Source organism: Electrophorus electricus, chromosome 26, assembly GCF_013358815.1.
Source record: "Electrophorus electricus isolate fEleEle1 chromosome 26, fEleEle1.pri, whole genome shotgun sequence".
Classification (NCBI taxonomy): domain Eukaryota; kingdom Metazoa; phylum Chordata; class Actinopteri; order Gymnotiformes; family Gymnotidae; genus Electrophorus; species Electrophorus electricus.
In genome coordinates this window covers 9,435,474-9,458,032 of record NC_049560.1, presented here as the reverse complement: position 1 = coordinate 9,458,032, position 22,559 = coordinate 9,435,474, and the positions used below count along the sequence as shown (strand labels likewise).

Below are 22,559 nucleotides of genomic sequence, written 5' to 3'. Positions count from 1 at the left end.
AAGGAAATAAAGAAAAAGCCTGACCATACTTACTGTTAACAAAAGGTTCTGCTTTGTCCCTTACAAATTATTCAGCACAGTAATTTGCTCCTCACTCGCATACCAGACTACGCTAGTGTATACCTGATGAGCAAAGCAGTGGTCTATGAACCTGTAGAGATCTTAAAAGGTGGCTGCGAGTCTAGCCCGAGGAGACAGTGCGTAAGGCTGCGAGTCGAGTCCAAAGAGACAGCGCAGGGCGGCGAGTCTAGTCCGAGGAGAGAGAGCGCAGGGCGGCGAGTCTAGTCCGAGGAGAGAGAGCGCAGGGCGGCGAGTCTAGTCTGAAGAGAGACAGCGCAGGGCGGCGAGTCTAGTCCGAGGAGAGACAGCGCAGGGCGGCGAGTCTAGTCCGAGGAGAGACAGCGCAGGGCGGCGAGTCTAGTCCGAGGAGAGACAGCGCAGGGCGGCGAGTCTAGTCCGAGGAGAGACAGCGCAGGGCGGCGAGTCTAGTCCGAGGAGAGACAGCGCAGGGCGGCGAGTCTAGTCCGAGGAGAGACAGCGCAGGGCGGCGAGTCTAGTCCGAAGAGAGACAGCGCAGGGCGGTGAGTCTAGTCTGAAGAGAGACAGCGCAGGGCGGTGAGTCTAGTCTGAAGAGAGACAGCGCAGGGCGGTGAGTCTAGTCCGAGGAGAGAGAGCGCAGGGCGGTGAGTCTAGTCTGAAGAGAGACAGCGCAGGGCGGTGAGTCTAGTCCTCAAAAGTGTGGCAGGGTGTCCAACAAGCAAGAACAAGAGAGAATCAACAATAACAACAACTGCAATAACAAAAGATCAAATACAAAACATGGACCTAAGTCAGGCCACATGCTCTTGGATTAGTGCTGCCATGGGAACAACAGCAGGGAAAACTGATCAACGGTGGAGAGATTATGCTGCGCTTCTGCATAAGGCATAAAGATTAACTGCTTTGAGCACGTCCACTGCCTGCTCCTTCCACTGTGTAGAGCAGAGCAGATTATTACTAAAGTGGTAAAGTGAATTAAGGAGTTAAACATGATACAGACTATAAAAATATGAATTACAGAAACCACAACATTTAAGATTTTGGCATGAATGATGCTTACACATGAATGCATCGCAGCGATAAACACTAGTTTTGTCTGAAGCAATTACTCAAGATATGCCTGATTTACTGGGGTCAACCATGGTTAATAAAGGGTTAACATTTAGAAGGGGCTGAACAGCATTTAGCAGATAAATGGGCGAGTTACACATTTGTCTCACTTTCCTTAAAGTGTTCAGGTTCAAAGTTTTTTTTGTGGCTGTAATCTGAGGTTAACGGTTCGCACCTTAGTCCCAAATTTCACATTTGGTACTATTTATAATCTAGGGAGCTTCACCTCACCTCCCACCTGTGCGCATTGGGTTTATCTTGGACTTGTTGGAGGTAAACTACGGACGAGGGACCAGAGAGCCGCCGCTCTCAGTGCACCCGCCTCGGACACTCTGCGCAAACACTCAACCATGCTCGAGGGACTTGCACCATGTTAGGACATTTCTCACCGCTGTTGTGATCCAACATTGGCAGACTTTCTGTCATAAGATAATGCCTTAGATCAGGTCTGAAAAAAAGCACTCCTTCCCCTGCCTCAAAGTACTCTAGGATACTATTATAGTACTTTTCTGGCAATGTAAAAAAAATTCCAGCTGTCTCATATCCTGACTTGGAGACAAGGTGGCACTGCAGCAGTAGTTCCTGTAACATTTTAATCCAAATGAAAGAGCTTTCAGTGCCTGGAACAATCTCAGGTGTTTCTCAAAGAGTGCTTCTTATCCGTGCTCAATCCACAGGCATTTCCACAATGTCCTGTTGCATGTACTCTGTATTGAAATGAGATCCAATAGGCTTAATGTTGCTAGTGCTCGGAAGAATGAGACATTAACAGGCCGATACATCAACTATTTCTCATCATAGATCTAAATCACATAACAGCAGGATTAAAGTTCTGATAGTTCTTTTTAATTCAAAATGAACTGAGTGCATGAACAATAGTACTATATGGTACAATTTTGCAGATATGATTTCACTACTAATCTGAGTGAGCAAGTACAAGTTACCTGAGCATCAAAGCAGTGTTGTTTTTCTATTAATGCAAGTACTCAATACATATGGTAAAATTAAAAAAATAGTCCCATCTCAGCCTCCAGCCCCACCCCCCCATCTGAAAACCATATGACAGACTGTTCATTTACAAAAGAGGGAAGGACAAATCTGATACTTCCTTCTTGCCTATGTTTTACAGTTTTACCAGCTGCCAAGTTCACAGTCACATGGTAGTGAATCACTATTATTTGCCAAAGAAAGCTTCAATACTCAAAATATGTCTCCCTACTAATGGTGTCCAATCACTACATCAGGCCACTGTTGGACAGACGTTTTTGAACCAATCAAAGAACAGACACCAGACCATCCTCAACCTGTTATGACACAATGTAACAGACTTTTGAGGCTCAAAACTCAAATGCACTGAAAAATTACTGAAGGTTGTTTTGTCTTTAAGGTTTAGAAATACACACTCAGATTCAGATTTCGCATATTGTACATTGGCACAGTTATACTGTAATCAAAGTTTATACAGTGTAATCAACCTTCAACCACGAACAACCATCATGACGACAAACTCTGAACCAAGGAAACACAAGAAGAGGTAGAACCGTGCCAAACTTATACTGGAAGAGTGGCAAAAGTTTCAATAAAGCACAATATACAAAACACACACTATTCATGTGAAGAACAATTCAAATAAGTTATATTTACACATTTAAGCTTGGTTCTTCACAAAAACTAACCTGATATGCTTAAATTATGTTTAGCCAATATGTTCTACATTATGACGGTTGAATTACACTGAGCAGAACAGCAGGCCAGATATGGATGTACATCATCTGTTCTTCACCTTAATAAGTAGCAATAAAAGCCATCACAGACACTGACAGTATTAGACAATCATTTCGAACATGGATGGCTTCATATAATTATTTTAGTTTATCACCCTTCCTTAGAAAGACACAAGCACATCTGACATATACGCATTCAGAACAGTCGAGTAGGAGTGGACCTTTCAGTCATTTAGTGACTTAGCTAGGCAAAATTTGGCAGTATCCTTAAACACAAATGACTGAGCATTGAACTCCCATAAACAAAGCTGAAATTTAGCACCGTGTTCCCATATTGGGCAAGTACACGGGCATCAACGTGGATAAGGTGTACAGATAACACATGCTGGTCGTAAATAAGCCCTCACATAGCTATGCGTGTAGAGACAAGTTTTATGGTTATTATCAATATCGGAGATTAAATCATCATAGCCTAGCCCCAGAGCACCAAATCAACGACTGTAAACATCTCTATGACAGGTCGGTGAGGCTCAGGCAGTTGTAGCCCATGTGGTGATATTCTAGTTAACCTTTAAAAAAGACATCCTTGCCAGTTAGCTAGCTACAGGATGCTTCAAACATGCTTCACTGCTGTCCGGCTCAGACCGACTGCGGTAGATGTAAACCCCAGACGTCTGGCTTAGACAGACTCTGGTGATGTCCACCAAATCCCTCAGATCGGAGCTCCAACGGCTAGCCGCGTAGCTAACACCCGCTAGTTAGCCGGCTAGCCATACATCAATATACTCGACAGGTTAGCAAGAGATGCCCTCACAGAGCTACAATATGTTGCTCTCAGAACATTAATTCATTAGCCATATAACCAGCCGAGGAGCCTAGTTTTAGTTTGTGTTTTACCTCAGCGAGTAATCTGTCACATCCCTGAGGGAGTGGCGTGCGTAAAACACCTCAGACGACACACACCGCTACGACTAACTTACCCAGAGCCACCTGGCCAGAAGATCACCTTAAAGTCATGACGGACCGTCTTAGTGTTGTTCCGAAACAGAAAAGTCGGTGAAGAAACGCAGACTGGAAACGAAAGGAAAGCGGGAATAACGGTCGTCAGTCAGGTTAGTTCAGATAACTAACGGTCGACGCGTGTGGCCGGGCAAGGCGCGCGTGGTAGCGCCGTGTTGACACACTGCGCGAGCCGTGTGGGTTCGACCGCCTTGAACTGGCTCGCGCAGTCCCTCGGCGGAAGTGGTGCACAGGAAATGAAGTCATACGGAACGGTGAAGGCAGAGCCCAGGGGCCACGTTTTAATGCTTGGGATTAGACGGAAAGACACGCGTATTCCCGTTGAACAGTAGACTAGTTAGACTATTCTACTAGACTGTAGTTGCATTTAATAATCGTCCGAAATTACGCATTCACTGAAATGTCTGATTAAATCTTAATCCCCCCCCCCAAAAAGTGCTAAGAATGATTAACTACACTGGAGCAGATCTCTTGTACTCATTTCAACTGGTAGCATATTACATTGAGTTGACGGGAACGTACTTATTAAAAAAAAAACAAAAAAAAAAAACATGACGATGGTTTTCAATGTTCTACTACAGTTATTTAGTGATGTGCCTAGGTATAATTTGCCAGCATTCTAAACACAAATGACTCCCTGCTATAAGTCCACAGTGCAAACAAAATTCCACCTATTAATCCAAACCACACCGTTTGTTTTAATTTCTTGGGAATTAAAGGATAGCAGCAACAAACCACTCCATAATGTCCACGTGGTGATGAAGAACACACAGTAAGCCCTACTGGAGAACTGATGGCTAAGCGCCATTTTTGTATGCACATCAGAAACTGCAGACCCACTGTATCTCCCACTGTGACATCAAAAAAGAGCCAAAAACGCACGGCAACATGAAGAGGGCACAAGTTCATATCATAAATTATTCAGATGGGCTGAGACGGCTGGAAATTAGACAACGGCTTTAGAGATCACGTATTTGAATTGCAGCTCCTTCAAAATTCACTGCCTTATCTACCACATGCTGCAGGTCACTGGCACTAAACCACAGAGGAAGAACTCTGCACTTGGCCACTTCTAATCTCCACATTGTCCCACTATCGGACATTTGGGAAGTCTCAAAAACTGGGACTCATCTGTTAGCTAAGACTGACTTGGGCACAATGAGCTTAAGATACAATAAGTCATAAGACAAGAATGGCTAAGGTGGAAGACCAGTGAAAAAGCTTATTTAAAAAAACCCTCTGGACATCATGTCTGGGGCCTTATCATACAGTGGTGGGTCTTTCAGTCCAGCTTAGATAAAACTGTCCAACTCTGAAAATACAGGAAACGAACTGCTGAACTACAAGGTCTGGGAAAGGGTGTGCATGTTTTTATTAGGGCAGTTTGTGACACCTCCCTCCATTTGTCTGTTTTGGCTCAATATGGATTTCAGTATCATCATATTAATCACAGGTGTGGCATGAGGGGGTTTAATAACAGACTGTGTGACTCACAGAAAAGCGATGAAAATGTTAATGCACCTGCACTCAGATGGGCAGGCCAAGCAAGGCACTTTAGTCTAACTGATGAAAGCTCGGTTTAGTCATGAAAGGATTCATTTCTTTATTTCATCTGCTGAGGGTTGAAACATTACAGACACGTAACTAAGCCAGCTGATCTAAAGCCAGAATCATTTAACAGTCGGAACAGCTCAGGTTTTTGTCCAGTGATGTGGAAACCATCTCTGCCTCCAGTGTGGCACCGTTACAGAAACAAGTGCGAGAGGTCGAGCCACTGCTGAACTTTGACCCGTGGTCCACCATCCACTCCTGCAGAGGGAAAGCCTGCGTGGTCCGGCCATCTGCCTTCCCAGATCCCCACTGCGCTTCAAAGTCCCACTGCACGGATGAGAGATGCAACGGACAATCAGAGGGAGAACTGGATTGGCTTTCCACTCAGGCATGTTTACAAAAGGGAGGGGGCACAGAAAGGTTATTCCAACACTTCGGGGCATCAGGTGCAGCAGTCGCTGTGAGCAGAACATGGATCTGGTCCTGTTTTGTGTCATACCAAAAGTCTGACGATGTTAACAGTAAGAATCTTGTCCCATATGGAAGTATTTTGTATGCATATCACAGACTGCCAAGTGAACAGCAGTCAGAAACTCTCTTCTTTGACCCTGTGTTCTCTCAGCCTCTATCCTATCAAACAGGTAACAGACAACAGCTTCCAGAATTGCTGAGCAGGGTCCAAAAGCTTACCTTATTGACATTTTCAACAACTTCAGAAGCAAACCAAGTCCTTCCCCAGTGTATATTACAGATTTTTCTCAGCAGAACAATGGCAAGGCAAGACTGTCCTGTCCTGTCCTGTCCTCTCGGGATGCTCAGCACAAATATTCCCCAAGCACCAGAGAAGGAGGCACGTCTGTGCAGTGCAGTAATGGCTCCATGGCCAAGGGCCAGAATTCACATATCCAAGTGGAAATTACAGGGCATGGCCATCTCGCGTATCGATAGATAAAGTCAACAACAGGGGGAGGCTAATGTCGAAATCCAATCAGCAGAGAAGATGGGCGCCTTCTGTGATGCAACCCAAACACGCAGGGCCCAGAGTGGCTCGGAATCCATTACGGAAAAACAGCAACATATAAACATCAGCAATAAAGCACAGTAACCTTGGCCACCGTACTACTGAGTGACAGACACGGTTTAAACAAATGCACCAATAAATATTGAACAACATGGATCAGGGAGCATTATTGTAGACATTGTTATATTACTGAACCTAAATAATAATTTACAAAGGTTTTCAGGGACACTGCTCTTCCTGGGTCAGACAAACCAAAAGTTAACTGGGTCGAGGCCAGGTTTACTGGAGTAGGAGGAGTGAGTGAGAGCTCCCCTGCCAAGGGTACAGCAGGAGTGGACTGTAACCTACTTCACAGTCCATGGTGTTTTGAGGAGGTTCACATGGTTAGTGTTTTCCTGTTTAGTGAATAAAACAAAGTTCAATTGTTTTCACCCTGAGCAATTTGCCTTTGTTTCTGCCAGAATGACATCCTCAATGACCTGGCACTCTTAAGAGCACCCGAGAGAGCCAAGAGACAACAGAGCTCTCGAAGAAAGACTTCCTGTTCGAATCGGATGCATGTTTAAAAAGCGATGCATGTACAGTTCCACCAACATCACATACATTTTAGTTTTTTCTTAGTACCACTGCACAAGGGAAAAAAACAAACAAAAAACCAAAACCATCTGAACAAGTCTGCTTACATAACAGGTTATTTCCTTCTAAATACAGTTAGCAGAGGCTTAAATGACACACGCTAAATGTTGTTTACAACCTCTACTGCCATCTACTGCTATAATAGCAAAATGTCATTTTAAACAGAACTGCGACATGTCCAGCTACAGCCTAGTGCAGGGGCGCGGTGCTAACCTGGAGCTCAGAGCTGAGGGAAGAAGAGGAGTCAGAAGCACTGTCTGACGAACGCTCATCCACTCTCACCACCTTCACGGACCTCGTCAGGGGCTTGCTGTCCGCCAAGCCTTCCCGAGTCAGCGTTACCTCCTTCAGACACACCTACAGAAGACAACAGAGGCCGGTTCCCCAAAGCACCTACCTCCGAATGAGGGACACTACTGGCACCTCACGAAAGCGCTGTAGCTGTTGAAGCACGGGCCCACGATCAGAGCAGATTAAGAAACGTTGCATGTTTAGAAACTGGACTCACGCCCGATTTGGAAGGTCATAAGAACAAACACGGACCTTTCGGACAGGCGGTACGTTAACGTCCATGTAACGTCCCATCTCGGCCATATTTGGGGAATTTTTTTTCTGTGCAAAAAGATGATGCTTTCTGATGGTTTGGTCTCTGGGGTAGAGATACTGAGCAGAGGCAGGCCTACGGCAGTTACCCAGCAGGGACTGTGCCGCAGGGTCCGACAGCCGTGCAGCCCGGCGGCTGCAGCCGATTCTGGAACACGAGAGGACCAAGATCTGAGTGGTCAGAGTTAGAGAGACACAGTACAGTTCAGAGTCCAAGAGCTGAAACACACACACGCACGCGCGCACACACATACACACACACACACACACACACACAGGTCATTCACACCAAGGCAGGTCAGGGAGATGAGGTCCATTAGGCAGGAAAACTCTTTCATCCTCGCATTACACCCATTCAAGACAGACGCACGCACCCACCCCGCACAGTGCCAGTGGAGAGTTGCACCTACAAGTGCCAACATGATAAAAAGGATACAGCCACATCGAGGAGTGCTGCAGAGGCTCCTGAGAGGATCCAGGGCAGGGCTCTCACGGCGAACTCCAGCCGCGTGTCGTACAGCAGGAGGGCGGCGGCGTACAGAGCTCCAGCCGAGGCGCTCAGGGCCCGCGACGACACGTGGTCGGCACCGCTCAGCTCGCCTCTCTTCTACACAAGCCGGATCACGAGCAGCAAATCCATCAGAACAAAGGGGGCAGATTTGAATTCGAGTGCCGCACAGCCAACGGTGTATCCGGATGGTTTTCACCGGGGGACAGATATGAAAATTGTGTGCGTTGAGAGGAGAGGAGGGGAGAACGCATTTAGGACTAACGTGCAGGCGGAACATACTCACAGCGCTGAAGAATGAGGGAATCCGGGAAGTCCAGCTGATGACGAAGGACAGAAGACCGAGCGCATAACCCAGGAGCTCGATGGGCCCCTGTTCACACAGACAAACGTGCAGGATGTTTGGTCAAGCACGTTGCAATACCGTTGTTAAAAAGGTTATGCATAATGCAGAAATACAGCACGTCTTCTGAAACAGGCTGCTAACGTACAAGCCTCTTCACCTACATGCAGAAAAACACCGAGCAGCCTCCGGCCAGCCAGAGACTTGTTGCCGAGCACCTGGCTGTGGTGGACCTCCGTGCCAAAGTAAACACATCCTCCCACTACGAACAGGAGACATACAACGAGAGAGTTCTGCCGTCTCCTCATGCGGAGCATCCTCGCCCTCGTTCCTCGAACAGGACACAAAGATAGATTTTGGTGTCTTAGATGCTGATTTTTAAAAAAGAATTAATTCATCGATTACTCAGTGAGGAAACTTTCAAAGAATAACTTCAAATCAGCCTTACCAGTTTTGGAGTAGTACCACAAACAAACGGGCACAGCTACTGAGATGAAACGCAGCCCATCCAACGCTACCATGCACGAAGCCACAACAATCTAGAGCAGTAATTCAAATTAGCCTCCGAACATTTCTAAGGCGGTTTCTAATAAGTGAGATGTTTCAGGAGCAGGCTGTGGGCTCACCTGGAGAGGGGACTGACCAGAGAGAAACGCTCCAGCGACGTTACACAGGTCGCCAATGAAAGAATAAAGGACCAAGACCGCGTCATGTCCGGACAGACCAGCCCTTAGTCTACACCTGCAGCACGACAGGCTACGAAAGGAAAAGCACCAAGGAAGACGAGAAAAGCATGCTAACGGAGTCCTTGTTTCCAAATACGGAGAGAAATAAGAGCGGTAATTGTTGCTTACATCGCGCATGACGTTACCAGACACGACACGGACAGGGCGCCCAAAGCAGCCGACAAACACACGCCGTCTCCGGAGGTAAAGCAACTCGGGACCTTTTTCCACCAGAACAAAACGACGAACAGACCTGCTTTATCTATCATTATAACTAAAATAACACCGACACGTCAAGAAAAGAATCCGGTCCTGGAAGAACGACATGCGAGACGCAAAAGGCAAAAGAGTTCGGTTTGCCCATACTAGAGCTGTTGGACATAACCACGTGGTTGCCAGGTAACCGAGGAGGAGGAGGACGTCCTACCTGCTCGCCAGGAGCTTGAGCTTCACCAAACCAGGATGCTAGTCTGGCTCATCGCTTACAATATTTAAATATTTAAAATACCCACTTCTTATACGAGAATAGGTGGGGTTTTATCTCATTCAGCGTTTTTTGATACAATCTTTGTGAGCCTTCTTCGTAAGAGCTCTCCTCCTTGTAAATTGATCCCAGAGTTTCCTTCCATCTTATCCACATACGCCTCTGTGGTCTCCGCTTTTACGTAGTGAGGGTAGGTGTGTGCCGACTTGAGTCATTCTCATAAACACCGCAGCGGTTCACAAAGCAACCACAACTTCTGAACTTTGAGCCCCTCAATTATATTATGTACGTTATAATTATATTATGCCAAATGTAAAACTAACTGATTTGACTTTACAGGTGGAGTGATGTTACAAAGAACAGCAAGTCCTGTCAAAATAATACTTAAACTTTTACAACATGGGGTTTCGCTACACTCAAAGTATACAGTAAAACATTTCAGACATAAGAGGGTCACTTCGTTTATTATAAAGAGGGTCTGAGCTGTGCACCGACCTCCCCAAAAATAGATCAGTTCTCGCGTTGGATGATCCGAGCGACAGAAAACGCTTTATTTTCATGCTGGAATGTTTAGCATTTAAGAAAAAATCTTATAAAAGAGTTACATGACCCACAATCGGAGGCACAAATGAAAAAGACCTCTCTCTTTTTTTGGATGTCTCAGACATTTTTGTCGGACGTGGCCACATTCAAGCGTCCAGGTGTTTGTAGAGTCTTCTCACTTTCTCCTTCTTATTCCTGTTGCCGTGCTTTTTCCAGGGTTTACCAGCCTGCTTTTCTGGGGCAGACGGGCCCTGGTCCTGGCGCCCACTGCCAGGCTGGTATCCCATCACCAGCTGTACCCCCTTCGTCAATGCGCGAACGTTCTCCTGGAGGAAATCGAGCAGTTCTGTGAGTGTGGCCAGCCCCAGTGCAAGAGTCAGACAGAAAGCATCAAAACTCCAAGAAAGTAGAATCAATATTTTAAATGGTTTCTGAGCCGAGAACGCGGGAGATTTCAGAGAAAAATCAACTGTGTGCACAGTGGAGTCTAACCTGATGAAAGAAGTTTTTATCGACAGAGTTCTCGATCCGTTTGACCTTGGAAGCTCTGTTGTTCCGAGAGGAAGGCTGTTCCTGAACGGGCCACTTTGTGAACTTGGAGTGCTGAGTCTGGAACTGGTCGGCGTTGATGTGTGGAGGAGGGTGACAGTAGAGCAGTTTTCCCTGTGAAGGATCAGCACACCACAAACTCACAACGGCCACAAGCCTCAAACCTTCAGCTTTTCACTTGATGAAAACGTCAGGGTGCGATTACTCACACTAACGTAGTCTTTCAGGACGTAGCGGGCAGATCGGGACTGGTCTGGCTGGCCGTGGGCTGTCATGAAGCCCCTCATATCTTTAGGGAACATCAAACATTTCCAAAGTGAAAGTAGGTCACCTCAACAACGATGCTACAGAGAGCTGTGTGAGAACAGCTGGGAGCCTACATCCATAAGCTGTCAGCAACTCCTCAGCAGTGGGTGGGCGGTCAGGATCGTCGTCTTCTCTGGGTTTAATGATGTTGATCCCATAAATTCCCTCCAGCACAGATCGCGGAATAGTTTGACAAACGTAATTTGGTTAAGGGAGCATCGTGCCATCATTCCAGAGTTTAAAAACAGGTGTTTTTATAGAGCACGCACATCTGATGCAGGGATCATATACAGGAACATATGCAAGGCATGGGTTGGACACACAATATACACATACATATATATATATTATTAAACTGCCGTGTACCGTAGTAAGAGATGTAGAGAGTAGCAATATTCAAAATTGTAGTGAAGTACAGAGTTTCCAGAGAAACAGGATATTTCGGACAAAGGTCCTTCATCAGCTGTGCAAGCAAAGTGCTTGTGAATTAATGGTAGGAGGAGCCAGTTTATATATGAACATATACAGTTACACACAAAACCTGGTTCCTCCTCCACTAATTATGCCTAGACGTAAATGGAGCAAATTCGCCCCATTAAGGTAACGCAGCGATAAAATGCCCTGCGAGTGCAACCTGAAACCCGGAGGCTAACGAGAGGATATGAGGGAGACAGCCGGGACGTGGTCTCGCATCTGGTCGATGGGGAGAATTCCATTACAGATCATTTCTGCTTTGGTGGACAGGAAGGAAGGCATGACCAAGCCGGGGCAGTCACACAGACAGAGTCCGGGCTCCACAAACAGCGTCTGCAACACACACACACGCGCGAGCAAACCTTTAGCTCCACCCAGTGGTAGACGCTGTGATCGGCCTTCAGATTCAATTTAGTTTTAAAAATGAATAAATAAACAAAACCCTCTGTGCTATAGCAATAAGTACTCGGGCAAGACTCCCAATACTGCACGCGCCTGCCTCTAACATGATTGAAAATTCGTCGCTCGGTATAAGAACACCTGCCAAATGAATAAAATTAAACTGTAAAATGTAAAAGCCACATACCTGAAAGTGCTTAGTGTGTCCAGGTGTAGCAGAGACCGAAACCTTCTTATTCCTCAGAATGGTGTTGATTGTGGAGCTTTTCCCAACATTAGGATAACCAACCTTAATCAGACCAAGAGACGAATGGAATCAATCTGTCTGATAAACCAAACGCATTTTAGGCATGTGCGCGCATATGTGTGTGTGCGTGAGAATGCGAGTGCGTATGTGTGTGTGCGTGTGAGCATGCGTGTGTGAGTGAGTGTGAGCATGCGTGTGCGTGCATACGAGTGTGCGCACGTGTGTGTGCGTGCGTGCATGCGTATGCACGTGCGTTTGCATGTGTATGTGAGTGTGTGTGTTTGAGTATGTGAGAGTGCGCGTGCGCACGCGTGTGTGTGTACACATGCGTATGTGAGTGAGTGCGTGCGAGAGAGAGCGCCAGCTCACCAGTCCTGCAGTGAGCTGGCCCTCCTTGCACTTGGGCCCAGACTGTGCAGACTTAAACACTTCCAGGAGTTCATCTTTGCGTAGTAGGCGGCTCGAGTTATGAAAAGAAGCTCGGTCCGAGGAACCTTCGTCCTCCAGTTCTGCCTCATCTCCAGATGCCTCAGAGCAGGTCTGCCAGTCAGCCTCCGAACTACAGTCCCCAGACCTCGCTGCCATCCCCTCTTCCTCTTCCTCCTCCTCCTCCTCATCATCATCATCGGGGTCACTCTCATTTTCCTCTTCATGCCTCTCCTGCAGGTCCCGAGGTCCAGAGGGGCTGACCGAAGTGTCCTCCCCGGCTCCCTCGCTTTCTGGATCGCTCGTCTCCTGACCTGCCTCCTCCTCCCGTCCCTTCAACAGCCAGCAGGAGTTCAGTTCACACTCATAGCCAGACAGGAGAGCACACGCATGCCGGGAGACCGCTGAAGCAGGCGAGATTCTCACCTTCTCCTCGGCCTCTAGCCGCTGGGCCTCGGTCAGGGCTGACCAGAACACGGCCCTCATGCCCTCTTTCTGGAAGTACCTGGCCCAGGCCCGACGCTGCTCCCGGGTCAGCAGGTCCGCTTTGTTCAGAAGCAGCATGTTCACCTTGTGACTGGACACTTCTTTAACATACTTTTCCTGGGGTGGGAGGGAATGGGGAATAGGACAAGAGCGTTAGCCGCCAGACCCAAGGAGGAAAGAAGCAGAGATCAAGTTTAGAGTCGATTCGTTTTACTTACTAGATCTGGGCAACGGAACAGCAAAGGGTTTCTGGCATCAACAATCTGAACCACAACATCGCTAGAGGAAAAAACATCAAGACAATTATAATAAACTACAGAGCCGATCTGACAAAGCATCGCCAATAAACAGGACGGCAGTTACTCGTTCTTCCTATTAACACAGAGCTACCTTCTCTCAATGACTCTCCAGAGCTGTCTCCAAAAATCCAGATTCCTCTCAAAAGGTGTAAGAATCAGCTTCTGTTCCTCTTCCAGCCTGAAATGGCAAAACAAAGCACTGAACTGACAGAAATATCGAGCCAGACTGTTGATCAAGACAGTCACGGGTGCGAAAATGAAGCGACACTCAGCCGAAGAAGTTATTCCCTCACCTTGCTAAGTCTCGCCTCCATGTCAGGAAGTTGTCCCTCTCAGCTTGCTGGAGATCCTCTGAACTTGTGTGCTCATCCCAGGGAGGCCTAATAGAAATCGAAAAACATGGAAAAAAAAAAACAAAAACAAAACTCGGACTGTCCAGACGGATCAGAATAGCAAAGACGCCATGTCGATATTAAATTGGAAAAAGTGGATCACTTAGCCATATTTGTTGATGTTTCGACTTAGGCAACACTTAAGCTTGTAAATAAATATGAGTGAGACAGCACACCTCCGTGGGATACGGAGAAACTGTCTGTTCTCTCTGTGCAGTTTCTTCAGTCTTTTGGATTCCTCGGCTGTTAGTAAGCCAGTCCGGGCTTCCGCCGGCACGAATCTGACGTTCAGCTTCTCTGCAACATCACAGCACAGGGATGAGGCTCAGTAGATCTTTTCACCAGCTCTCTGAGCGTGTCACCTGCTGTGAAATACCTGCGATAAACTCCGTTCCAGCAAGTTCGGCTGTGGCCAGGAAATCCTCCAGAGCGCTCTGCTCCGTCACAGACTGCAGATTGAGGCGACCCCAGTCGTATCCGTCGTTTAACTCACTAGTATGAAGCTGTGGGCACAAACACACCAGACCTCATCATATTTATGTGGTACGTTTCTACTGAACGAGAACACTTCGTATGGCCAAACCAGCCCTCTGTGATCATCACTCCACCAAGGGGCGGCGTGTCGGCTCTCACCCACGTGTCGTGTCCTCTGCCGCCATGGCCGGTGCGGTTCCTCTCCTTGATCAGAGCTCTCCCCAAACCCTTCTTCTTCTTCCCCATGCTTAACTGTGTTTAATTGCCCGCATATGGACCCTAACGCCAATCACGTGACATTTTCGTGGCTCGCAGAGGAAGCTGTGCGGAATGTTCCATTCCAACATTGAGGGGGAAAGCTAATTGACAAGTCAGCAGTCGCGAGGTTCCGACTTTCATTTGTTTCTCTCCGCACACCTTTGAAATTGTCTGGTTTATTTGCGGCCAGATGTGCACACACATCACAACTAAAAGAACCTAACCATTAAAACGGGTTAATAAATGAATAAACAACGTAGGCAGAGGATATAAACAACTTTGTGGTTTGGTCCAATGTGCCACAATAAAAAATGTCGTAACAAATCCAGGTCTAGGAGAATGGTTCCGTAGTTAAATCCTCTCACTTATTTCCATTCTCACTGCGATGGAAAAATCAGCCAACCAGACACACAGACAAAGTAGGCCTGTTATATAATCAAATGTAATTACGCTTGTCTTCATAATGAATTATAGTAATCATACTAAGGAATTATCATATTAAAAGTTACTGTTCTTTCCCTACAAGAGAAACATACATACATACATACATACATACATACATACATACATACATTATATATGTGTAATGTATGTGCCCATTTAACACCACAGACATGTAAATACCTTTCATATCATCATATTTCAACACGGATCAAACGGATTGGTGACGCTGCCCGCCTGTGAATTACCCTCCTTCCCCAGCAGATGGCAGCACACACCGCCTGCCTACGATGACGCGCCCTCATTATGTACATTTGTGTAGAATTATTATTTATAATGATGTTTGATTCATTATAATGAACATATTCTGTGATATAATCTTTTGCATTTTCATTTCCTTTCCTAATTAAGTTACAAATGAACAACTGGACAACAGTAAACAACTGGAGCACATCTAATACCAGGCAGAAAAAAAAAAGTTTCCATAGCTGATATGATTACCACCAAACTGGAAACATGCAAGACACTAGCTACTTTTGCGAAGAGAGCAAAATATACGTTTTTATTTTATGTGAACGGGTTAGTAGCATGTTATATAAAACACCCAAGTTGACTATCAGAATGACAGCAGGCTAAGTGGGTTAAGGCTGCTAATTTTATTGATATATAAGCAAATGCATTACTATCACGTGTGCATGAATGAAACATAGACCGGATGAGCGACCCACGGTAAACACATTTGCTAAACAACCCGAAGTCTGGTGTTGGTGTGTCCCCCCCCCCGAGTTGGTCCAGCCCAACATATCATTCAGATGGCCCGGGCCGTTCCTGTTAGTCGTGCGCGTGTTACAGTGCCGCGGGCGCACGGTGGTTGGGCTGGTAAAAGCTGCAAGTGCTCCGCTGACGCGCTCACATAGTCGTGCCTTTAGCGATGCATGTGACGTGTGCAACATATGCACCGCTCTGAGAACAGTTTTACGTGACACGGGCTTAGTCGTCTGGGGACACTTGCTCGGCTCGCGCGAAACATCACCAGTATGCTTCCTTGGAAGAAGAGCAAGTTTGACCTGATCGAGGAAGAGAAGCTTTCCAAGCAGAAGGGCTATGCCGCGAGCTTCAGCTACTCCGCGCTCACCTCCTTCGCCAAGTCCTGTCCGGAGAGCGCGCTGAACAGGGTCGGCAGCATGTTCAAGTCCAAGCGGAAAAAGCTGCAGATAAGCGACGAGGACCCCACGTACACGGTCGTATACCTCGGCAACGCCACCACCATCCAGGCGAAGGGAGACGGCTGCACGGACACCGCCGTGGGCAAGATCTGGGGCAAGAGCGAGATGGGCCGGAACGGCACGAGGATGAAACTGACCGTCAGCGCGCAAGGCATCCGGATGGTGCACGCAGACGACAAAGCGAGGAAACCGGGGCATTTGTACTTATTGCACAGGATCACGTACTGCGTCGCAGACGCGCGGCTTCCCAAGATCTTCGCCTGGGTCTATCGGCACGAGATGAAGCACAAGGCGGTAACGCTGCGCTGCCACGCCGTGCTCGTGGCCAAGCCGGAGAAGGCGAAGGCCATGGCGCTGCTCCTGTACCAGACGTCGGCCACCGCGCTGGCGGACTTCAAGCGGCTGAAAAGACGGGACGACGCGCGACACCAGCAGCAGCAGCTGATAGGGGAGCGCACGATCCCCCTCGTGCCCCTCAGGAAGCTTCTGAACGGGCCGTGCCACTACAGACCGCCGGTGGAGCGCAGCAGGAGCGCGCCGAAGCTGGGCTCCATCACGGAGGACTCGCTCGGGGAGGAGGCGGAGGAAAAAGCCGCGCGTTTCGAGCGCGAGGACGTACCGGGCGCCGGCGGCGACCGCGCGCGCAACGGCAAGCGCGAGCTGTCCCGAATAATCGACGACCTCGGGGAGATGGGGATCGGGAACGACGTGCAGACGCTAAAGGCCGACCTGAGGGTCGCGCGCCTGCTGTCGGGCGAGAGCTCGTGCAGCGCGGGGTCCGTCTCGAACGGCGCCGAGGACGGCGCGCTGCGGGAGGTCGGTTGACCCGTTCCCCACCCCTCACCCCCCCGTCCGAACCAAAACTCTTGTCACGTAACAGCGAACCGCGCGAGGACGGTTTCCGAGGACGCGCCGTTTGCATTCCTAAGAGCTCGTGCCACTTGATCCAGTCTGGAGAGGTTTGGACCTGGAGGACGTGGCACGGGTCGGCGCTCGCTCCGCCTCGAGCAGACCCGAGAACGCTGTCGTTTACCACTAAGAAAGGCACGAGCAGGACCGTCGCGTTGAGCAGTAAGATGCGCGTGGGCTGTCCCGAGCCACTCTGCAGCGTACAGAGGTTTTACGTTTAAAACTTGTTTACCAAACCCTTTTCTCTAAAGGAAATCTGTATACAAAAGTCCTGAATTCTCTATTTTACCTTTCACATGTTATATGAGGCGGATACACTGATAACGCACCCTATGTTCAGGATGTTCCGTTTTTGTTCCTTATGTTGCACTCTTGCGTAATTACGTCGTTATATGTTGATTTTGTATATACCATTGTTTCCCCTTGAATGTCCTTATTAATATAAGTGGTCTATCTTTGCTGTGCAAAAGAAAAAAAAATTTATGTATTGAGAAATAAATATTAAATGTGATTTATTTTTAAAGAGGTAAATGTGGTTTGTTATTTGTGCAATTACAAATAAAAAATCAAAGCGCTTTCCAGGTTATCTTTATATTGTTTACCTCCTGACTAAGAAGCACGAGTTAGCTCCATAATCGGAGAGAAAGAGGAGATCTGGCTACGTCCTCGCTGTGTGGTGTCGGACTGCATTCCCACTGCTTCTGAAGATCTTGCTGTGTGGTATCACAGTGTTCACTCTGGTTTATGGCTCGTTACCTGCCGTAACAGACAGCCATGGCAACGGTTCCTTGGTTTGTCAGGCGTTACTTGCATAGCTGCAACACACATAACTTTGAAGTTATGCATGAACGAACGGGGGCAGGATTAAAAACCAAACTCACAGAGTGTGAACAATGCCAGTACAGGCACCTGTCATGTCTCCTCACCTGTGACAGCATGGCGGTGCACTCCGTCACCCCAACCCACAATTAAGTATTCGGTTTTCATTTGAAACGCTCAGTCAAGAGGAACCATAATTCCAGCACTCCTGTAAAAGTGGACGTTATATTTTTCATTACCACTTCGGGGGAGCCGTTAATAGTGGCAGGCACGTTGATGTGAGCAGTAATATTCCAGGCAGAGACGCAGGTTATAGTGACACTTTGTACTTCTTCAAGAATTGGATAAGAAATATGTTTATATATATCAATCCACGTGGTGCAAACTAATTGTTGTGCAGCTAAACAAAGCCAAGTCACAAGTTTATTAGTCGTGCTGCTTCATTATGCCTGACTATCATATAAAGGTATCGAGAAGAATAATGGAGGAAACAGAGGTTAAAGCAGGTGCTCATTTCACTTCTCTAATTTACTAATAGAGCCAAACTTCCAAAAGGCTCGGGACTGTGAACCTCTGTAGGACTCCAAGCAAAGATGCTGTCTACCAGCCATGTTACTGGGTTTGGATGACTCTGCAGTGAGATTTAGTGTACCAAATAAAAATACAGCATTTCATCAATTGTAAGGGCTATAACAGGTAGACACTTAAGTGTTTGCATGGCTGTGGTCTGAGTCTCAGTTCAGCAGTGTGTGTGAGAACCATACTGGCTGTTTCTCCAATATCACTGTGCACAGGGAGCTATTACATTCCAGTTGCATGAGGCTAGCTGTCACACACTGTTCCACCATGTACCAGATTAAAGAGTCCCCACAATGCATCATTCATAGCATATTTACGTTGAAACAGCCATAGTTACTGAAATAGGCCACAAGATAAAATGTTTGGAATCTAGAAACACCTGAAACGCAGGTAAGAACATCGGTAAACTGTTAATTTAATTGCCAATGTTTGTAACATCAGAAGAGATTTTACCCCCAAATCTTAAATAATGCACAATGTTTAGATCTCCGTGACCATTCAGTCTTCAGTTTCAGGTGTACACACACACACACACACACACACACACACACACACACACGCACACACACTCTGTCATACATCTGTCCACACTATGTACTTAAATCCTAGGTATGTGACATTATAAAAATCCACCAAGACCCACGATTGTGCGCCGATGTGTGATCCCTCAGCTAGAGTTCAGCCAAGCCGAAGCAAAACCCTTCTTGGTCAGATCAGTGCGTTTTTTTTTTTTCCCTGATGAGTGACTGAGAGACATGGGCAGACTGAGTTTATACCTACACTGACATTCTCGGGCTACCTGGGAGCTGAAACACACAGCGAACCACAAGCAGCAACTACGAGAATGGAACTCTGCACTGTTTCCAAGGACACATCTTTAGTTCTGTTTCGCCTGCGCACCTTTCCATGCCTGGCAGCTTACTACTCAACGTCCCCTACACGGCAGCTCACTTTAAGAAACCATTTGGCCCACAGTAAACCCAGACTGCCGAAAAAGCAGGTGAGTATAGCTGTTTGCGTGAACAGTGTGCCAGTAAGCAAGACCACGAGATCTTAGAAGAAATCCTCATGGAAAACATCCAGAAAGACAATGCCCCCTTCCAGCCGAACGTGTATGTAAGGTGGAATGCATGAACAACCCCGTCGTTTTGAGAGTCGGGGATGGGCACAGAGCTGTGGGCGTGATATTTCCAGCCCAAATCCCTCTCTGGCTCCCTGTCTGCCCACTATGTCCTTGCCTGGTATTCCTACCTTGGCCTGGGCTCAGCCAATAGCGTTGTCCCTGAGCTCAGCCAATGGCATTGTGCCTGATCCCTGGATGCTCATGACATAGCAACTTTGGGGCAGGCATCTCCTCACTCAGTGTTTTCAACACAAAGGACTCCCTCTGGAGAGCAATAGATTTCAGAAAAGTTATTTTGGTCTTTCCGTTTGCGGCGAGGAACTGGAATAATAACAGGAGAGCAAGAAGGGTCACCAGACAGACTAATCTGCAAAACTCAGATTAGGAGATTTCATGGAAAAGGCTTCCATCTCGGAAGACTTGTATTTTATCATCATAGATTGATGTTTTCTGTGAAGAGGCAAGCATCTGTTCAGGCTTGTTTCTGTGAAGAAAGGGTCCTACGCAGAATGTTTCAGTGCGGGTTATTATCCATAGAGAATATGATCAGTGAGAACGGAAGGTCTCCAGTTTTCTAGATATTCAGCGCAATTAAACTAATCAAAACCTTGAATGTTTGAAACCAAAAATGTCATTAATTAAAAGCTGCAAGCTAACAATATGCACAAGGTAATATGGTCAGAGCATTTTGTTAAATATATACAACAGGGCGTCAGTTAGACAGACAAAACAATTTGTTCTCATTCACTTGAAACTAATAATGAAACTCGTCAGTTTCCAGTGAATCTCAGATACATTAAAGTCTAAACTAAGCCAGGTAGGAGAGACGTGATAAACATACCATAATGGGTCTCTAACTCTGATAAACTCTTTCAGTCGTAGTTTCCATTTGTTACACTTCCATTTTTACTGTAGTTTACAGACTCATGTTAGCACAACTAAAAGCCTTCAGCAGAGGTGTGTCTGCCATAGAGAGCAGCAGAGCAAAACACTTTCAAGTCAAGCTTACCTCATCTACCTGTGGTAGCCATAATGTCCACACACACACACACACACACACACACACACACACACACGCATTTTCTGCCCAAGTCAAAATGAAAACATACAAGCTTCTACCTGCTAGTCTTTAGGTAGAAACGTTTATATTATGAGTTTTAGAGTCTTAGCACTTTAAAACATGCATGGTTACAGAACAGAGTGCCATAGCTTTTAATAACACTTGAACATTTATTGGTAAAGTTTGGTTCTGCTTTACAGAGAACAACGGCGCGCACATATGGGGACGTTCCATCTCTTTGATGTGGTTCAGTATGCAATTTGTAGGAGTGTTTTCTGTGACACTGCATTGGAAAACTCTGACAGGCTTGCTGATTTCCACTTTGCATGAGTAAATATGAGTGTTTGGGGGGGGGGGGGTTGTTGCATGTACCACAGACCTTTGTCTTGCCTTTATATGCCAAACGCAACTGCCTTCTTTCGTTGCCGTGCCCCCCCCCGCGTCCATGCATCGTTGTTCAGATGTTACGCTTACAAATGGATTTCAGCTCAGAAACATTAAATCAATGGATGCTTACCCATTAGATCCAGAGCCAGTAGCACGGTGAGATTTAGTCGGTAACTGTAACGCTTTTGGCGACACGTGACGCATTACTGACCTTTTCCACGTTTGCAATCTCTTCTCGGTATCTGAAGTCTGCTATCACGCATACATTTAAAACAGCATGACTTAGAACCAGAAGAAATATTTAAGGTGAGACAGGATCAGTAAAAATGATTATTTGGTCCAGTCAGTATTTTTTCAATACCTCTATAAAGTATTTTTTCTTACGCTGTAATCATAAAAACATGTCAAAACGTATGCATGTTGTCTGACCTCTGCAGTTAATGCAGTAATGCACTCTTAAGAGTACTTTGATAATAAAGGTTTCCACATCACACACACACACACACACACGTTGTATAAACTGCATTCAGATGATTATGCACACAACTATGAACTTAATAAACAAATATAATTAACTTCTTCAAAATGAAATAACAGTATTCCTCCAGTGGGAGTGTCTCTCTCTCTCTCTCTCTGTCGGCCTGTCTCTCATAAACCTGTCTCTCATAAACCTGTCTCTCATAAACCTGTCTCTCTGCTGTTAGACTCGGTGAGCTGGCTGCAGAGGTGTGAAGGAGAAGCGGTCACACACACAGGTCACTGCTGCTGCATACTCTGCTGCGCTCCCGCGCTCAGCAGATGCAGATCTCAGAACAGTGAAAAGGCGCTCAGCAGATGCAGATCTCAGAACAGTGAAAAGGCGCTCAGCAGATGCAGATCTCAGAACAGTGAAAAGGCGCGATGCAGATGCAGATCTCAGAACAGTGAAAAGGCGCTCAGCAGATGTAGATCTCAGAACAGTGAAAAGGCGCGATGCAGATGTAGATCTCAGAACAGTGAAAAAGCGCTCAGCAGATGTAGATCTCAGAACAGTGAAAAGGCGCGATGCAGATACAGATCTCAGAACAGTGAAAAGGCACGATGCAGATGTAGATCTCAGAACAGTGAAAAGGCGCGATGCAGATGCAGATCTCAGAACAGTGAAAAGGCGCTCAGCAGATGCAGATCTCAGAACAGTGAAAAGGCGCGATGCAGATGCAGATCTCAGAACAGTGAAAAGGCGCTCAGCAGATGTAGATCTCAGAACAGTGAAAAGGTGCTCAGCAGATGTAGATCTCAGAACAATGAAAAGGCGCTCAGCAGATGCAGATCTCAGAACAGTGAAAAGGCGCTCAGCAGATGCAGATCTCAGAACAGTGAAAAGGCGCTCAGCAGATGCAGATCTCAGAACAGTGAAAA

General features: G+C 46.7%; 4 protein-coding genes across 5 annotated transcripts in view; 1 reads left to right on the top strand and 3 right to left on the bottom strand.

Moving 5' to 3' along the window:
* atp13a3 (ATPase 13A3) overlaps positions 1 to 4,094 on the bottom strand; it is a 28,527-nt gene extending 24,433 nt beyond the window's left edge. For both annotated transcript variants that reach the window (XM_027027378.2, XM_027027379.2), the window contains exon 1: positions 3,854 to 4,094. The gene's annotated coding sequence lies outside the window, so the exon portion shown is untranslated. The remainder of the gene's footprint in view (positions 1 to 3,853) is intronic.
* Positions 4,095 to 5,481: 1,387 nt separating this feature from the next.
* tmem44 (transmembrane protein 44) lies at positions 5,482 to 9,687 on the bottom strand. The gene is made up of 9 exons (XM_027027377.2): positions 9,410 to 9,687; positions 9,182 to 9,311; positions 9,004 to 9,094; positions 8,720 to 8,886; positions 8,499 to 8,585; positions 8,141 to 8,311; positions 7,645 to 7,875; positions 7,315 to 7,458; positions 5,482 to 5,771 (listed from the first exon to the last, which is right to left on the bottom strand). Exons 1-9 carry the CDS (start codon positions 9,547 to 9,549, stop codon positions 5,568 to 5,570), a joined length of 1,365 nt encoding a protein of 454 aa, XP_026883178.2. The 5' UTR covers positions 9,550 to 9,687; the 3' UTR covers positions 5,482 to 5,567.
* Positions 9,688 to 10,209: 522 nt separating this feature from the next.
* Positions 10,210 to 14,669, bottom strand: lsg1 (large 60S subunit nuclear export GTPase 1). The gene is made up of 14 exons (XM_027027382.2): positions 14,519 to 14,669; positions 14,262 to 14,388; positions 14,062 to 14,182; positions 13,787 to 13,873; positions 13,585 to 13,671; positions 13,413 to 13,473; positions 13,135 to 13,311; positions 12,652 to 13,041; positions 12,223 to 12,324; positions 11,826 to 11,969; positions 11,237 to 11,360; positions 11,066 to 11,145; positions 10,800 to 10,970; positions 10,210 to 10,633 (listed from the first exon to the last, which is right to left on the bottom strand). The coding sequence occupies exons 1-14, from the start codon at positions 14,603 to 14,605 to the stop codon at positions 10,454 to 10,456; spliced, it is 1,938 nt and encodes a 645-aa protein (XP_026883183.2). The 5' UTR covers positions 14,606 to 14,669; the 3' UTR covers positions 10,210 to 10,453.
* A 690-nt stretch (positions 14,670 to 15,359) lies between these two features.
* Positions 15,360 to 17,209, top strand: fam43a (family with sequence similarity 43 member A). The gene has a single exon (XM_027027383.2). It carries the CDS (start codon positions 16,096 to 16,098, stop codon positions 17,107 to 17,109), a length of 1,014 nt encoding a protein of 337 aa, XP_026883184.1. The 5' UTR covers positions 15,360 to 16,095; the 3' UTR covers positions 17,110 to 17,209.
* The last annotated feature ends 5,350 nt before the right edge of the window (positions 17,210 to 22,559 follow it).

Coding starts and splice junctions, on each gene's coding strand:
- tmem44 (XM_027027377.2), bottom strand. CDS start 9,549: ATGATAGATAAAGCAGGTCTGTTCGTCGTTTTGTTCTGGTGGAAAAAG. Junction 9,095..9,181: donor CTGGTCAGTCCCCTCTCCAG/GTGAGCCCACAG, acceptor TTACTGCTCTAG/ATTGTTGTGGCTTCGTGCAT. Junction 8,312..8,498: donor TTCCCTCATTCTTCAGCGCT/GTGAGTATGTTC, acceptor CGGCTTGTGTAG/AAGAGAGGCGAGCTGAGCGG.
- lsg1 (XM_027027382.2), bottom strand. CDS start 14,605: ATGGGGAAGAAGAAGAAGGGTTTGGGGAGAGCTCTGATCAAGGAGAGG. Junction 13,474..13,584: donor TGGAGAGTCATTGAGAGAAG/GTAGCTCTGTGT, acceptor TTTTTCCTCTAG/CGATGTTGTGGTTCAGATTG. Junction 10,634..10,799: donor ATAAAAACTTCTTTCATCAG/GTTAGACTCCAC, acceptor GATTTCCTCCAG/GAGAACGTTCGCGCATTGAC.
- fam43a (XM_027027383.2), top strand. CDS start 16,096: ATGCTTCCTTGGAAGAAGAGCAAGTTTGACCTGATCGAGGAAGAGAAG.